The 16,871-nt window shown below is 40.6% G+C and overlaps 4 protein-coding genes across 7 annotated transcripts; 1 reads left to right on the forward strand and 3 right to left on the reverse strand.

Moving 5' to 3' along the window:
* Window positions 1-220: 220 nt before the first annotated feature.
* LOC147052205 (calcium homeostasis modulator protein 5-like) lies at window positions 221-2,843 on the reverse strand. Its single transcript, XM_085919024.1, has 2 exons — window positions 1,524-2,843; window positions 221-988 (listed from the first exon to the last, which is right to left on the reverse strand). The coding sequence occupies exons 1-2, from the start codon at window positions 2,064-2,066 to the stop codon at window positions 599-601; spliced, it is 933 nt and encodes a 310-aa protein (XP_085775150.1). The 5' UTR covers window positions 2,067-2,843; the 3' UTR covers window positions 221-598.
* Window positions 2,844-2,870: 27 nt separating this feature from the next.
* calhm6 (calcium homeostasis modulator family member 6) lies at window positions 2,871-4,736 on the reverse strand. Its single transcript, XM_085919023.1, has 2 exons — window positions 4,197-4,736; window positions 2,871-3,735 (listed from the first exon to the last, which is right to left on the reverse strand). The coding sequence occupies exons 1-2, from the start codon at window positions 4,734-4,736 to the stop codon at window positions 3,319-3,321; spliced, it is 957 nt and encodes a 318-aa protein (XP_085775149.1). The 3' UTR covers window positions 2,871-3,318.
* A 594-nt stretch (window positions 4,737-5,330) lies between these two features.
* On the forward strand, window positions 5,331-11,476 carry cnot10 (CCR4-NOT transcription complex, subunit 10). 3 transcript variants are annotated; one of them, XM_085919020.1, is made up of 19 exons: window positions 5,331-5,528; window positions 6,631-6,722; window positions 7,017-7,178; window positions 7,275-7,425; window positions 7,528-7,667; window positions 7,777-7,848; window positions 7,924-8,007; window positions 8,137-8,254; window positions 8,404-8,553; window positions 8,649-8,851; window positions 9,041-9,162; window positions 9,277-9,456; window positions 9,545-9,625; window positions 9,767-9,880; window positions 9,970-10,100; window positions 10,374-10,409; window positions 10,585-10,712; window positions 10,888-10,963; window positions 11,121-11,476. In XM_085919020.1, the coding sequence occupies exons 1-19, from the start codon at window positions 5,513-5,515 to the stop codon at window positions 11,261-11,263; spliced, it is 2,199 nt and encodes a 732-aa protein (XP_085775146.1). In that variant the 5' UTR covers window positions 5,331-5,512; the 3' UTR covers window positions 11,264-11,476. The 3 variants fall into 3 exon arrangements, with proteins under 3 accessions (XP_085775146.1, XP_085775148.1, XP_085775147.1); XM_085919022.1 differs by having other exon boundaries at window positions 10,377-10,409; XM_085919021.1 differs by having other exon boundaries at window positions 7,531-7,667.
* A 324-nt stretch (window positions 11,477-11,800) lies between these two features.
* On the reverse strand, window positions 11,801-16,586 carry tcaim (T cell activation inhibitor, mitochondrial). 2 transcript variants are annotated; one of them, XM_085919445.1, is made up of 11 exons: window positions 16,018-16,586; window positions 15,454-15,555; window positions 14,888-15,020; window positions 14,560-14,710; window positions 14,214-14,469; window positions 13,940-14,062; window positions 13,702-13,799; window positions 13,321-13,412; window positions 13,011-13,243; window positions 12,801-12,932; window positions 11,801-12,718 (listed from the first exon to the last, which is right to left on the reverse strand). In XM_085919445.1, the coding sequence occupies exons 2-11, from the start codon at window positions 15,486-15,488 to the stop codon at window positions 12,493-12,495; spliced, it is 1,479 nt and encodes a 492-aa protein (XP_085775571.1). In that variant the 5' UTR covers window positions 15,489-15,555; window positions 16,018-16,586; the 3' UTR covers window positions 11,801-12,492. The 2 variants fall into 2 exon arrangements, with proteins under 2 accessions (XP_085775571.1, XP_085775570.1); XM_085919444.1 differs by having other exon boundaries at window positions 16,445-16,573.
* Between the last annotated feature and the right edge of the window lie 285 nt (window positions 16,587-16,871).

A 16,871-nucleotide genomic window follows, 5' to 3' on the forward strand; every position in this document is an offset into this window, starting at 1 on the left:
ACTTTTCTGTTTTTAATTATTTTTGTCTGCGAGTATTCTTCTCGTAGTTTTATGGTGGTTGGTAAGAAACGTTCATGCGCATTACCGCCGTCTACTGGTATGGGGTGGGAACCAGGTTAAAAAAAACACGCTATTTATACCGTCAAGCTCGGTTGAAAAACAAAATCATTGTACTCTCCGATCCGAATCTTTCTATTTTTATTTGTTTTATTTTGCCACTTATTGTTGAGTGCAAATGACATCACAGTTGCTCAGCCATGAGCCATCTTGTGACAAGGAACTGTAGCAGAAAATCTACAAATGATCTCTGTAGTTATTCTGATGACTACTCATGAAATTATTTTTTTCACTTTATTTCTTGCATTTTCCTGCTATAAAAGCTGTACCGACTTGTCATTGGCAGAGAGATCTGGAGTGTATGAAATTGTGTAAAGGTGTTCATTCAAATGAGATGGTACTGGCTGCACAACAAGACAAAAAAAATACATTATGCAAGTATTTGTGAAAATTCAATGCTTAGTAAAGTCGTTGTGGCCTTTAATGATTCTGTAACAGTCCCCACAGTCTGCTGTTTTATTCACACACACACGCAAAAACCTTATTTCATTTCAATTTCATCCTCAAAGTTCATCACAGGTCTCTTCTCTGGCACAAAGTCCCTGTCCACTCTCTCCACATAACGTTGCAGGGTGCTGTAATATTGTTCGCTCGTTGAGAAAGTGTAGAGTGCAGAGATCTCTTCCCAGGCCCTATGATTTGGGAAAGGGAATGGATCAGGATCCTTGTTCTCAAAAAAACTTTGTAGATTTCTTTCAGCCAGTTTGGAGGCATATTCCAGAGTGTAAGCCTCAAAGTGTTCCCTTTCTTTCTCCACATAGCGTTTCCAGAATGTGAGCTGCAGGAAGCTAACTTTGGAGCGGCAATTTTTGTAGCAGGTACCAATAAGCCCAAATGTGGCTGCAATGATGATGATGCACCAGCCAAGAATCTGCAGATACAAAATAATAGTCAACACTATACCGGATAATCATGACATTTCGCAGAAAGCAAATATACAAACCTTTCACACCTGCCTACATTTAAAATGGAATGTTACCAGAGATTAGTTACAACATTTTACGACGCAATCTTAGCCTGGAGACTTCGAATTTGTCAAACCAAATTTACTTGGACATTGGATCAAAAGTTTGAAAAGCACATTTCAAATCAGAGGGTTGTTTACTAAATTTACAAGTTAAATCTGGGACTGCTTTTTGTCTTTCAAATTGCAGATTCAATGTTGAGGTTATAACAATTAAGAGGATGTTGGTTTATTTAAGAAAAGTTTTTTAGTGTACCCTGCCTACAAACTACAAACTGTTCATGACAAAGCTGGGGAGAATATACCAGCATTTTAACAAGAGCCAACGTTTAAATAACAAGTTGGGGCTTGTTTCTGTGGACTGCCTCTAGGACTGCAGAAAATATAATATGGCATACACTACACAGTACAAATGGTACATAAAGTCCCAAAATTCCCTTACCTGAGATTGGGCCCTGAACATTAGCAGCAGATCCATGCGCTCCTCGTCAGATAACTTGGACCTGCCACAAGGAACTCTGGCTAGCTCCTCCCGACACTTCATGGTCTTGTTTTTACAGAACAGGTCCACCACCAGATTGTCGTCGAGACCGCTGACAGCACACTCGTAAAAAGTCCCATTGAGCAAGGCCACAGAGAGCCACATTATAGGAGCCACACAAGCCCCTGTAAAGATGCTCACGAGCACCCTGCAGCATCCTAAGCATCTTCCGCGTGGACAAAGCTTCATGGGATTGAGGCAGCAGCCAGTGTAAAGCCTCCACAATCTAACACTGAAGAACAGTCCCAAGACCAAAAGCACAGCCGCAGGTCCGAGCAGGAATGTGAGTCCATAGGCAAAGTTCTGATCGTGGTTGCAGGGACACTGAAAGGAGACCATGGAGAAGACTCGCTCCCCGCCTATTGTCAGGAGAGCCATAAAACTGTAGCCAATTGTGGCTTTCTGGTTCATGAAGAAGCGAAGGACCGTCTGGAATTTATCCATGGTACCAGTTGAGGATTTAGACGCGCTCCACAAGTAATAAACCAGAAAGAAAAAAGAGAGAGCAGAATGAAAATGTGGACCATCAAGCAATAGGCATTTGCTAGGGCTTGCTGGAGACAAAAACAGTGCCCCTCCCTTTGGTTTGTGTTTTTCCCTTCAGACTCCTCCCTCTGTCCCTTAGCTACTCCTACGCTCTCATTGCTTTTTCATTCATCAAATCTACATTTAATCCAAGGAAAGTCACAAAATCCAGGAGCTAACAATAAAAGAGAGGTTGGAAAAATATGTTACACAGCACCTTATCTGTTTCTGTGTGCTCTTCTCCTGCAACTGTACTATGAAAATCCTGCATATCCTGTTTTGCTGATTACCGACCCGAGTCTCTTGACAATAATGCAGGCTCAAAAGCATAACCTCTTTGTAACTGCAATTCCCTGATCATATTTAAAGGTAAACTACTCCCTTTCAAAGTCGAATTACTTCTGTCATTCACATCTATTCTGTTATATGGTAACCAAAAAACACCAACTGTCATTTCACATCTGGACAAAAGCATGCAAGGAAGGGAAAGTTGCAAGCAAGAAGAAATCATGCAGAATGACACCACTTCTTCTATTGAATGTTTCTGTACAAAACATACCATTGTGATGGCAACACATCCAGTCAGCATCATGTAGCTCAGCAGAATGAAGACCAAATCACATCCTCTCAGTGGTTTGACTGTTCCAGCCACAGTGACTACTCAAGACTAACTGCCTTGTAAAAGGCTGCTAATGTGAAACACTAGCCATACATAACAAACAGGCTTATTATCTCGTTTATTTCTTCCGGCACAAACACTCAATAGACTTACGCCGATGACACCGAGTTTCACAAATACGCGAGCTGTTTACACTTTTGATTTCTTCTTCTTAAATTGCTTTTCATTCAGAAGTCAATTGTACAATTTACTCTTCTATTATTTTAACAACCTGATTTGGATCCCACCATCTTCCCAAGAAAAAGCCCATCATCCATGATTTAAGGATGATCTGAGTAGAATAATTGTCTTTGTCTTGTACACCAACATGAAATTAGACCTTTCCATTTGACACAAAATGTGCGTGACTATTTTGGTACACAACGCAGCCACAAATATGAGCATTTCCTGTTTGAAACCATTCAGACCTTGAAATTGGGCGCCATGTAAATCTCAGTCTTTATTTCAATATTTTGGCAAATCGTCAATAGACTGCCCAACTGACATCTGTCCTTACAAGCCTATCCCGCCTTCATCCACAAAATTAAGAACAGCAGGATTGTCTGCAGGTGACTCCGCTGATTTAACAGAGGCCATTCGCACCATTCCAGTCTCCACATACTTGTGTAATGTGCTGTAGTAGTAGTCTTTGGTACTGAACTTGTAGAGCGTGGAGATGTTCTCCCAATCTTTGCTGGATGGAGTGATGACATGTTGGGGCATTGTCTGTTTGAAGAAACTTTCTAGGTTTCTCTCTGCTAGTTCTTTGGCATGTTTCATGGTGTAGAAGTCCATGAGGTTGCTCTCCTCCTGAGAATAAACCCTCCAGAACTTGAGTTGCAGGTAGCTGACGGGCGAGGTGCACCGAGCCAAACAGGTCAACAGAATGTTGGACAACATAACAGATGCAATCAGCAGCCAGCCAAGGATCTACAATTATTGATACACAATTTTTAGAACGATAGGAAATTGAGATCATTGAGTTGTAAGACACGTGGTACTCTTATTGCAAATATCAACTGTACTTCAGATGGTTTCATACGTGTAGATAATGGTTGTATACAAAAATCAATTCAACATTTGAAATCCGCAAACAATTATTGGGCCTAATGACGTTGCACAGAGCAGTACAAGACCCAGTGCAAGCACAACTACGCACCATATGCCATCTAGTGGTGAACGTTGATATTACAACTAAACAAACTACTATTTTCAGGTGATAGGGGCCAGGCTGGCCCCCGAATACAAAAATTCGCGTGACAATGATGACCATTAAAAAACATTTGAATGTTCATCTACTGTATATGTTTTACAAAGCCCCTAAAATTAATCAAAACCACTGAAAGCCCTCCGATATGGGAAACGTGTTCTCATGGTGAATGAAAACTGACCTGTGAGTGAGCCCTGAGCGTGAGCAGCACGGCTTGTCTGTCATTGACACTGCTTCCTCCTCCACAAGGAATCTTGGGAAGCTCCTTTCGACATTCGTTCAGAGAAGTCGCACCGCTGCAGAGACGTTCACTGTAATCACTCACATTGACACCTGTCATTGCACACTCAAAGTAGCTCCCGTTTAGCAGAGCCACGGCAATCCAACTGGATGGTGCCACCAGGGCTGTGGTGCTGATCTGAAAGATTATCCTCAGACAGTGAGACATCCTCTTACAGCAGGATGCATAGGTCCCACGTTGGCAAAAGCCCGTCATCATCTTCCACATCTTTTTACTTAAGATATAAGCTAGAAGTAGCAGAGCCAGAGCAGGTACTAACAGGAACACCATGCCGTAAACAAAGTTGAGCTCGTTGCAAGGACACTTGAAGAGCACCGAGGAGAAGATCTGCTCTCCTCCGGCCGTCAGCAAGGAGATTAACCCGAAACCAAGGTTTGTCTGTTTGTTGGCAATCTTGAGAACTGCATTAAACTTATCCATCTCAGACTGCTGTGTGACTTTTTTGAAATACAGTATGTAAGCGTATGGTGTCACGACTCAGTTTTTTTCCTCCTCCCCTTAACCACAAACACCCACAGGTGTCAGCTAGCTAGCAATGGTTTATTCATAGGTATATAGTTACAGCAACATCAAAAAGTCACAATTCATGCTCATATGTTTTTATCTTAACCTCCTAACACGTTGAAGTAATTGTAAATAAGTTATCCCATATTCACTCAAATATTATTGTGTGAAGGCAGAGTGTGCTGTTATTGTTAAAATTTACAGTGGGTATGGATAACTGTTTATTCTGGTGTGACAGGTAAGGTTTTAGTATAGTTTTTACAGTGTAATAATAGGAGGCTATTTTTGTTGCTCTTGCAACAATGTTAAATTCTTTCTTGGGAATTTCTTAACATCTAAGATGATCATCATTACAGGAGTGTGAAGGGTATATCTCCTGTTATTAATCAACATTTTACCTTATTTGATCATCTGAGCAGCAGCCCTTTTCAAATTTTGTTGTTGTTGTAATTTTACTCCAATCCACAAAGAGCGCTGCTATATTCTTACGCGCGAGTTGCAAACTGTCTTCTATTTATAAAGAAGAATATGAAACGCGACTGATTTTTGGTTGTACCAGTCTTGTATGCTGAATACATTGGACACTTTTGAGATAATTGTTTAAGTGTATTTCGATAATCAACTGAATCGACAGTTTAGTTCATCTTGCGTTTAGATTGAGCATCCTTATCTGAAGTCAGAAAAGTCTAAACATGGCAGAAAACACAGGTAAGGGCATTGGTTGACGTTAGCCAGTTAGCAAGCAAGAGCAGTTGAACTAGCATTACACTTAGATATAATCCCTAGAAAAATGGATTTTGATGCTATTGTGGGTCCTATGGTTATTGACATATTGTGCAGGAGACCAAGATTTTCTAAATACATATATATTATGCAGAACTGTTTAACTACGTAGCAGTTCTGCACCTCGTTAACTTTCAGCATCCGTGATACGCCTGCTGCTGACCTACCAATCGTTTCCAAGTACATTTGCATTAAGACAAGCTGAAAGGGCAATGTTGAGCATCTCCTACGAAAAATTCGAACCTGTGAGCCAAAAAATGCATTAAATGTTTTTGTTGTTGTATTGATAAAGACGATAGTGTTCCATTTATAAAGTCAGATACCTGCTACAGAGCGCTAAAATATATATTCCTGCATGTAACAAAAACTTACTTTTATACGAGATGCCAATGTCTATTTGAATCCTCGTGTATGACTCCCATCTGCAGTCAACCAAAAATGACGTCAGCTCCTGTTACGTCATCATTTCTAATCACTGGCAATCAGATGACTTAAAAAGACTAATTCACATATTAAGATAAAATATTTATACTAAATTTAATAGCTATTAAAGTACTTGCTTAATGTAAATGGCACACTAGGGCTTCACACATGATTAGAAGTGGTTGTAGTGGTTCATGTTTTGACTGACTAAAATAAATATATGTGTCAGGCGGGGCAGAAACTGCCAAACATAATGTGAGTGACTCACTCTGGCGACCCCTGACAGGGAAAAGCCAAAGGTCACTTCCGACTCATTATTTATTTTGCAAAGACACAGAGAGCCACAGCAGAAGGAAAAAATAGTCACTTGAGGATCTGGTTCAATGGGTTGCCCTTTATCTCATTGTATGTTTTGGTTGGAACTTTAAAGGGATGTTGACTGCTCTTTGATGAAAGCAATGTCAATGTCAAAACTATTCCAAGTCGATCACCGGTCAAACGATATGTCACAATGACTGATTATGTCGATGTGACTACAAAGTGAAAGCGTTGCTCATGAGTAGGACGTATAATGCATATTTTCACACATATTCTTTCCGATCAGAGCAAAACGAGGCAAAGCATGACAAGTCATCGTCACCTGGAATGACAGACCAAGAGAAACAAATGGCAGCCAGTGCATATGATTCATTTTTGGTGAGTGTTCACATTTGAATTATAATGAACCGTTACAGTGCACGCTAATATTTCCAGGTTAGAGGGACCGGGCTGCTGGAAAATAGTGAAAATCTGCATTTAATTGACTCCCATTTAGAAATGCTTAATTTGATACAAACGCTACTCCACATCTTGAGATGTTTATTTTTTATTGACAACACAATGAAATATTCTAATAGCTCCATCTATAAACTACTATTTATTCATTGTTTTTGAATGTAAGCGAATGTCAGAATAGTATTCCAGACAATCACGCCTATGCTGTACCCACAGGCTAAGAAGTACGACGAGTCTTTGAGACACCTCGAAGCTTTGCAAGAATTGAACAAAGAGGACTACAAGATTGCTTTGAATAAAGCTATTGTAGAGTTTTACAAAAGTGGTCAGACTACCACAGGAAACCTTAAGCAAAGCCTAATGGCAATGAAGACCCAGGTAAGTGAATGTGGCTCATATTTCTCCACCTCCTTCTCCTTGAAGGGTAACATAACACTTTGCCTCCTTACATCCATCGCTCTGGCAATCCTTCAGGTTCACACAGCCACCGAAGATGTTGATGGGTTGGATGATGTTGAAAATAGTTTCTTGTACTACAATCAAGCCATTATTCACTACCATATGCGGCAATACTCAGAAGCCATTTCCATTGGAGAGAAACTCTATCAATTTCTGGAACCGTTTGGTATGTTTCTATGTGTTTGAAGATGTCGCCGATGAAAAGAGAAAATTGTTAGGGGGGCTCGCCTTGTAGTTTGGCATGGAGTCATTCTGTTATTTGTCCTAGAAGAGAGGTTTGCTCAGGCCGTGTGTTTCCTGCTGGTGGATCTGTACCTGCTCACGTTCCAGCCGGAAAAGGCCCTCCACTTGTTGGCTGTGCTGGATAAGTTATCTGTACAAGGAAGCAACAAGAACGGCAAAGGAGAGGTACCTAACTCCAAAACTTATCGCACAGTGCTCTCCATGTGCAGGTGGATAGGTTCTGAGTTCTGTCAAAATGTACTCTAAGATTTGAACTACATTTTTGTGCTTGCAGAATAACAAAGACGGAAACCAGAAGGCAGAGTTTTCAGCCATGATAGAGGCAGCTAAATCAAAGATGCACCAGGTATGCTAGAGGAAATCTACACGACTTGATTTATTGCTTTGGCCCTCCTTATGTTTCCTATTGTTGTTTTAACAGTACAAAGTAAGAGCCTACATTCAAATGAAATCCTCCAAAGCGTGTAAGAGAGAGATCAAGTCAGTGATGAACACGTCAGGAAATGTGAGTCTCTTTTGGCACCTCATTATCCCGTTAGCCGGAATATTTACTTTTTATTTTGGTTTAACAAAAGACTGAATTGAAAAAAGTAAGTAAAACAATTAAATGAATCTTATTCCTGTTCTGTGTCAGTCTGCGCCATCACTATTCCTTAAGAGCAACTTTGAATATCTGAGAGGAAACTACCGGAAAGCAGTAAAGCTGCTTAACAGTTCCAATATAGCAGAACACCCCGGCCCCATCAAAACAGGTGATTGTACTTTGGTTCTGGTTTCTTAAATTGTTTTGACATGCCAGGGTACATCCTTTTTTTAACTGCAAATTGTTGGTGTCACATGAATCTGGTTTTAATACTTTACCTGTTATCTTCCTCGTGAATCGTGTCTTGACCCGCCCCAGGTGAATGTGTCCGTTGTATGTTCTGGAACAATCTTGGCTGCATTCACTTTGCAATGGGGAAACACAACCTCGGAATTTTCTACTTCAAGAAGGCATTGCAAGAAAATGACCATACGTGTGCACAGCTCGGAGATGGTGGCAATGGACAAGGTGAGTCAAAGAAAGTCACATCAGTCAACGATTCTGTACGTAATAGTATCGGGAGGCGCTTATTATTTTCTTCTGCCCTTTCTTCTACTTCGCAGCTAAGAAATTCACAGGTATCCCCATGTGTGCTCTACTAGCCAACAAACGCTATGAACTTCTATATAACTGCGGCATCCAGTTGCTGCACATCGGCAGGCCTCTGGCCGCCTTCGAGTGTCTGATTGAGGCGGTGCAGGTTTACCATTCAAACCCTCGACTGTGGCTGCGGCTCGCAGAGTGTTGTATCTCTGCTAATAAAGGGGTATGTCAAATCCAATCGACATCATCTCCCTCTGTGATTAAGTATCGATTTAACCTAACTGTCATGCTGCACTGTTTTTGTACGATTGTTTTGAATTCCAAACATTTTGAAAGAAAATATTTGAGTTATGCTTGATCAAATACAAGTTGCTTTATAATAGGGCTGGTTTTTTTTACTGTTTGTTTGCAGGGTTCAGAACAGGAGAGCAAAGGTTTACCTTGTAAAAAAGGCATCGTTCAGTCAATTGTGGGACAGGGATACCATCGCAAGATTGTCTTGGCATCCCAGTCTATGCAGAACACTATTTACAGGTTAGTACTATTGCTCGTCTTTCATCATAGAATACAATCAAACTATTTGAGCACAATTATCCTGCTGAGCTTTTTTTCGGCTTCCCTTAATTGCTCCGTGTGTGTGTCTCGCAGTGAGGGCCAATCAGCAGCCATTCCAGTTGCAAGTATGGAGTTTGCTGCTATTTGTCTAAGGAACTCTCTGCTGTTGCTGCCTGAACACCAACAGCAGGACGTCAAGATGGAGAACAGCTCCAAGAACTCAAGTCAGTCAGGAAGCACCGAGAGTGGCAGCGAGAACAGTGATGCCTGCAGGTCTGACCTGTGCACTCATACTACTTTTTTTTCCATTTAAATTGAAAAGAAAATTCTGAATGGCTTTTGACGTCATTTGTTTTTTCAGTGGGAAAGGTCAAGAGGCCGACAGGTTACTCTCTGCGGCGCCATCGTCTCCTCTCAGAAAACAAGAAGTTGAAAATCTCAGGTAATTCAAGTCAAGTCAAGGCAGCTTGGTAGCCGACTACATCTGTGTTCAGCATAATAACTAAATCCAGCATCACCATGTTTACTTGGAACCTCTTATCTGTACCTTATATGTAATTGGATTGTTTTGTTCAATCTTCAGATGCTCCATCTTAGCATGTAGTGCCTATGTGGCCTTAGCACTAGGAGACAACCTGATGGCTTTAAACCATGCTGAGAAACTACTGCATCAAACCAAGGTGTCAGGCTCACTCAAGTAAGTTCTCTTAAAGTGCTTCTTGACCTCTATGGCTACCTGATGATTGGAATCATTGAACTCCTGTCTTGTATCTTTGCTGCCTCCAGGTTCCTCGGTCACCTGTACGCGGCCGAGGCCCTCATTTCGTTGGACAGGATCTCCGATGCCATCGCGCACCTCAACCCGGAGAATGTCATCGACGTGTCAATCGGGGTGCTGACCAGTGAGCAAGACCCAGGTCTGCTGCTTTTTGCTTAAGCAGAGTTGGAAGTTCAGACAATACCTTCAAATATCTTATGTTGAAGCGCGATTTTCTATCCTGGAGGTCTGTGGCCTCCTAAACGGCTGTAAGGAGCAGATTTTGAAACTCTAGCCCAAGGACCACATAATCAGTCTTTACGTCCATTCAAAAAAAAAAAAATTCTCTTTTTATTTGAATTGTATTGTAATTTATATAAATGTCGGAAAAGGTTTTGAAATGATTAATTGAAGTGCATTTTGCTTTTCTTAGCAGGTTCTGATAAAGGAGACGAACCTGTTGAATCTCGTAAGTTCTCTTTATTTTAACGTTTACCCAAGCAAATCCCAAAACAATGCTGACTCTGCAGTTTTATGAATAATGATGAATCGCAGCATCTGGCAATGACATAGTATGCTTATCATAACAAATAATCAAGTGGAAGATTTTTTGGGGTTATTGTTTGTGCATTTTCTGTTTGCAGCAGGCAAGTTGACCCCGCTCTGTTATCCCAGCAATGTAACGTCAGCTCGGGCCATGATGCTCTTCAACCTGGGAAGCGCGTACTGCTTACGAAGCGAATATGACAAAGCCCGCAAGTGCCTTCAACAGGTAACCTTGTGAGCACGCTCAGCGGTCACATGGCATCAATTGGTCCTTCACATATTTCTTCAACACAAAAAAAAAAGATTTTTGCTTACATGGGTTCATTTCTTAATCACTGAGTGACTCTGTATAGTTAATTTTGTGTGTCCTGTGTTTGATATTATATTCCCCAACGTCTCAGGCTGCATCCATGGTGAATACGAAGGAGATTCCACCTGAAGCCATCTTGTTGGGAGTCTACTTGGAGCTACAAAACGGTCAGTTGGCACCTACGATTATGAAGCTGTTGTCTTTATGTCAAAATAGTCATTGCTGTCAGCAGTTGGCATTCATCACCAAAAAGTGACATTAATGGTCAATTGTTTGCAAGTGAAACCTTAAAAAAAAAAAAATCTCCTCTGTCCATTTCTTCAGGAAACACTCAGCTGGCCTTGCAGATCATCAAACGCAACCAGCTGCTACCCGCGGCGGTCCAGAGGGTATCACCAGATTCCGGCAAGAAACTCATGCAGCCGATCCAACTTCCCTCACCGTTCACACAAGTCCAACGTAAATGAGCCTTCCAAGTCACTTTGAACCCATTAGACTACAGACACAAGCACTCTAAGGAGCCTTGATATTTATTCTGCTTCCTGCCTCGGCATTGGGAGCGGTATGAAATGCAAGTCTGACTGATGTAAGAAGTGATTATGAATTAAGGCCCGCTGAGGTCATCCTCATTTTAAATTCATTTTGCCAGTAGGCCTGAATGAAGAAAATAAAATTTAATTTACTATATGATGTGTGACTCTTAATAATGTTTTACAGTGTTATACTGTCTCCATGTTGCAAGACTGATCATTTTGATTGCACGTTGTGGTGTTAGTATGGGTGTGGTTTGGAAAAACAGGATATTATATTCCCCAACGTCACTGTTAAAATGAAATTTGGAAAAGTTTGTGAAAAAGACAAACATGCAATATACACTAATAACACATGGATCATGGATATTGAAATAATGATAGTGATCGCATCATAATTTACTTACGTGTGAAGTAGTAGTAATCTGAGCCTGTTGAACAAAACCATTTTTGGATGTGTTGTAACTACTAATGCACACACATTTTATTCCTTATATTGTTTTGACTATCACATTTCAAAAGCATTTGACTTCATAGAAAACGATCCAATTTAGCTGCAAAACATTTGACAGTAGAACTGGTGGATGAGTGTGTGAAAATGAGTCATTAGCTCGTCCTAAACAGATAAATTCAAAAAGGAACCTTTATTTTGGTTAAAAAAACAAAAATTCCACAAAAAGAAATCCACAACAAAGGGAACAATTCACTGCCACGTGTATCCCAAAAACTGTCAAAGGATGAGCCACGTGTACCTGAGTCAAATTAGAACATGTGACCTAACCGTTGAATTTACATTAACTTGACTAATCCCACCTGAACTCAACCATTATTCGATTAGTGGCCGTTATATTTCCCTAAATATGCAAGTAACGTAATGGCCGTGCTTTATTTACAGTTTAAGCATTGATAGGGATTCTATATTTGGTCATTTCTAGTGAATAAAGTGCTTACTAGCAAATGATTCCTCATTTATTAAAAACAGTATCTAATGGATTCATTCATCCTTCATTCAAGTCACTGCAGAGACTAACCATTATTCCAAACAATTGTTCCTCCACAAATTCTTGTTGAGTACCAAACTCTTGTCGGTTCACATAAATAAACTGCTACAAAATATTTCTAACTGAACTGAACTGCAAAAGATACCTGATTGAACCTCATCAGGTTCAACCTTTCCAGTCCCAGGGGATACAAAGATCTCCGTCCTGCATGACTGAGTAGAAGTGAGAAACACAAATATGAAGACCCAGCATGAAGGGTGAATGCAGTTCCAACAACCTTTTACAACAAAGAATCATCTGGCTTGAGGTGACACTGGGCTCTTTGGAAAGACCCTGAAGAGAAAGACTTTGGAGACACATTTTCATCAAAGCCTCTTCTTCTGCCTGCAACCTGTACATATACCCAAAGTAGTTGGCTGTTAACACACCTAATGGAACCAAAATGATTTCTTCTCTAGTTCGGAATAACTCACATTTTTTTACGTTGTGTGTGTTGTCTGGCATTAGGTGCGTGGCTCTGGAGGAAAACCCGCAGCTTGGGCAGGTCACAGTTGGTAGGTATGATGAAGTAGCCCATCTTATGAAGACTAGGACTAGAGCGGCCTCTGATGATAAGAAAGACAAATCATGTCTTCTTCATTGAGAAGGTCCAAACCAAAAGTGAACAAATAAGAGGAGTGTACTTTTCCAATATCATGTTGAGCCCCTCAAGGCTTCTGGGGTGTAGGCATAGCCTTTGTGATATCAGATTGTTATGGAAGGTGTTAAGGGTGCTGTAGAGCTCTGTGATGGGCTCCACCGGTCCCAGTCTCTCGGCGTGAATGACCCGAGTCCCACCCAGGAGAAGACTGATCCTCTCCTTGAGCCACTCTGTTTGCTGCTGCAGGACGTGGAAGGCGGGAAGCTGTTGAAATAGCTGGGAGGCACAAAAAGTTGCTCATGTGAACACAAAATGGAGTTGAGGATGAATCAAGGAATATGAAAGCACATTACTTTGGTCCACTGATGGTGAACATCCGTAGTTCCCAGCATGACATGGCCGGAGGCATTCATCCCTGATTGGTCAGCAAACACAACAGCATGACCTGGACAATAAATGGAGACATTTATTCATTGTCAGGTGGAAATTGTTTTTTTTTTTTCCTCTGAAAAGGGGAAAGTAATCAATGGCCTGTATATGCCACAAGATGACAGCAAAATTCCTGCATTCATTTCAACACAGTTACCAAGATGCCGCAATACGGCACCAAAGCAGTATTTTATAGCAGACAAGTGCAAAACAAAAATAAGTGGTTTAGTAAGTAAATAAGTTCAAAAGAAAATTAAACTGATCAGAAAATACGTATAGAATCAGCGGATCACAGTCCCAATGACCTTGTAGGTTGCGCATGGCCTCTGGATTCTGGACAGCCAGTCGATTGAGACTCTGAAGTTGAGCGCACCTGTGGGCCACTCCCCAACTGCGCTGCCACCTGCACATTGGACCTGATGTTACCCGACAACACAAACGAAACCTGCCGAGGGCTGGCGCACACTCAAAATTGGTTTTGGTTGCTCTCTGTCTCGCTTTCGTCATTGTATTAGTTCAAAAGTATTCAATGTTTGGATGTACCTGATGTCAGTCAGAACAAATTTGTGGCACAGTTCCTCCTTCAACCGTTTGAGTTCTCCTCTTCGAGGAAGACTATCATTGTGCTTCTTCGTCGCTTCTGGCTCATTGTTTTGAAGCCATATACTGCCAAAGGAAAAAAAACAAACTTATCCTATGTACATTTTGTATCAGCGCCTGTGTGTTGAGCCTCCAGTCTAAAAAAAAAGCAAAAAAAATAAAATAAAAATAGAACAAAAGTGTCTCCATAGTGAAATGCGAGCCCAGTGTTACTAACCTGAGAGTAGGCTCAACTCTTGCGGCCTGTTGCAGCTCCTCCTCAGGGTCTCTGAAGCCAGTGAAGGTATAGTAGCTCTTATCCCACTTGATGGGTCTGTAGAAAGGAATGGCGGCTTCAGCTGGACTTGGGGAAGATTTAGCAACTGCTTCAAGTTCCTTCATGTGCTCCATGGGCAGACTGCAGGACTTTAACACATTCGTCACTGTGCTCAGGACATCGTTGGTATGCAAGACAAAGCTCACTGAACGGAACCCTTAAACCAAGTAAGAATGTTGAAAGCTTCTATTGTAACAACATCGATGGTTATTGTGGAAAATATTACTGTATAAAATCGGATCGGTACCTGAGGTGAGAAGATCTTGCTGCGCCTCACTGCTGTCTTTCGTCTCTCTCACATAAAAGGTGAGTCTCGTTGGCTGAACTGAACGTAAGCCCGGTTTCAGAAGACTTTCCAAATAGCCATTTAACCTCTTTAAGGAATTTTCATTCACTTCCTGTAAATCACATCAAACCTATAAACAACCTCAAAAGCCTCCAGCAGAGTGATGATCCATGCAGTACAATTATTAAGAAAAACCACACAGGCACATAAATCTATCAAGCGCATCACTATGTATTTGTTGCACAGTCAAGGAAATGAAAAATTGTGAATGGGAAAATGACAGATTTACCCGCTCCATGGGATACTGGCCAAAGAAGTCAGGGTGGACGGCAAAGTAAAATGGTCTGAGAGCATTGACGGCGTCTGCTCCAGACAGAGCTCGCTGCAGGAACAACTGTGTGGCTACATGTTTTCTTTCCAGCCTACAGAAGAAAAACCTTTTTAACAAGTAGCATAGAAATACGGAACACACGCTACAAATTTTTACTTTGAAAAACAATATTTCCAATTGTAACTGTAATTGAATTTGTTTCAGAAAAAAATGTAGCACATTAATCCTGCTCATGTAATATTTTATTTTATTTTTTATTTTATTTTTTAAATCACATTTGGCTACATGTTTGTCCATATGTGATGTCCATAGTCTCACATGGACAAAATAAAAGCATGTCATCATTCCAGAAAGGTACATGATTAAGCCATACAGTGGTGAAACCAAATACATTAAAGATTAAATCCTGCACTGTACTACAATGTATAAAAACAATATCATCTTGACCTAACTGTAGTTGATGTGGGTCCGCTACTACTTCTTTTTAAATGTTGTTGTTCTGGAGACGAGTCACTCAGAGTTACCTGATGGTGCAGCGCAGGAGGCAGTGGACAGACATAGTTAATGCTGTGCTGGGGTCAGATGAACTTTAGTTCATGATCCCAGCAATCGCTCCATCAACAGTCCTGCCATCAAAAGTGATAGTAGAGTGGATATAAAAGGCCTGCACAACCCTGTTCAAAATCAAGGTTTTGTTACAGTATATTAAAAATAAGAGGGACAATTATTTCCCCCAAGACATTAAATATACCATGGAATACATCAATGTGAAGAAAATATGGCCCGACAGTACCATGAGCAGGAAATTCCTACAAAATTTATTATAAGACAAGGAAAACAAGGCATTAAAAAATGCCAAGTGGCTCACAATAACATTGAAGGAAGTGCAGGAATTTGCAGCACTTAGTGCATGTGACAATGGAACACCATTCATGCAGATGAGAAAGGCATGAACAATTGTTTTACTAGTGTGCTTAATTATTCCAATGGATGTCAAAGCTATTCACAGTCTAACAAAAAGTATCAAATGTACACAAGATAAATTCAGTTGCCATCAAATCTGCTGTCTTTCACAAAAAACGACATACCATTTAACCACCTTACAAGTATTCTTACTTCCAGATGTCACGCACAGAATAGTCACATAACATTGTGTAAGTTGATCATAACCAAATTATATCATGCATTGACGAGATGAGGTCATATAAATTACGTTTGACCATTCTTAAACACACCACAATAAATGCATATAATACATGATCACTCCAGCCAAAAACAATTACGTCAAAACAATAACAATTACGTAATAAGAGCGATTGTCATTACTGTTTGCTGCCATCGAATTATATGCATCAAGTAAATCATGGCTCCTATGAGCTTCAATAACATGGCTAGCTGTGAGAACATTAAATCCTTATTATTGCAAAAGATACAGTTAATGAGTAAACTGGGAATAAAGTGAAAGACTTAAAGAAGTGTACTGCTGTTACTCCATCTGATACGTGTTAAACTTGCCTGGGGGTCTTGGTAGATGCCTGCTGGACTGGTAGGAGTCTTCGCTCTTCTTCTTCTTTGGTCATATATTCGTCCTTTAGTGCCCTCAGCTGGACTGGAAGAGCCCTCGCCCATGGAATTCACTGCATCAATGGTTCTCAACCTTTTTGAACGCATGTTTAGATGAAGAAAAAAAAAAGAGTTTTAAGACAAATTCTTGTGCATATACGTGATGGAAAAAAAGAAAGAACTTGATTTTAAAAAGATTTGGACACATTTCTACCATCAAAGTGTGACAGTGCTTACCAATTGTCAACAATGAACATTACATTGTTGCACTGAAATGAATCTTTGAATGAATCTGAAATGATGTAGCATGTTAAAATAAGTCATCTGTTGTGGACGTTACTGCAAGTAAAATGGATACATGTTTCCTAATCAATGAATT

This window comes from Syngnathus leptorhynchus, chromosome 8, assembly GCF_054491065.1.
Source record: "Syngnathus leptorhynchus isolate UIUO chromosome 8, UIUO_Slep, whole genome shotgun sequence".
Classification (NCBI taxonomy): domain Eukaryota; kingdom Metazoa; phylum Chordata; class Actinopteri; order Syngnathiformes; family Syngnathidae; genus Syngnathus; species Syngnathus leptorhynchus.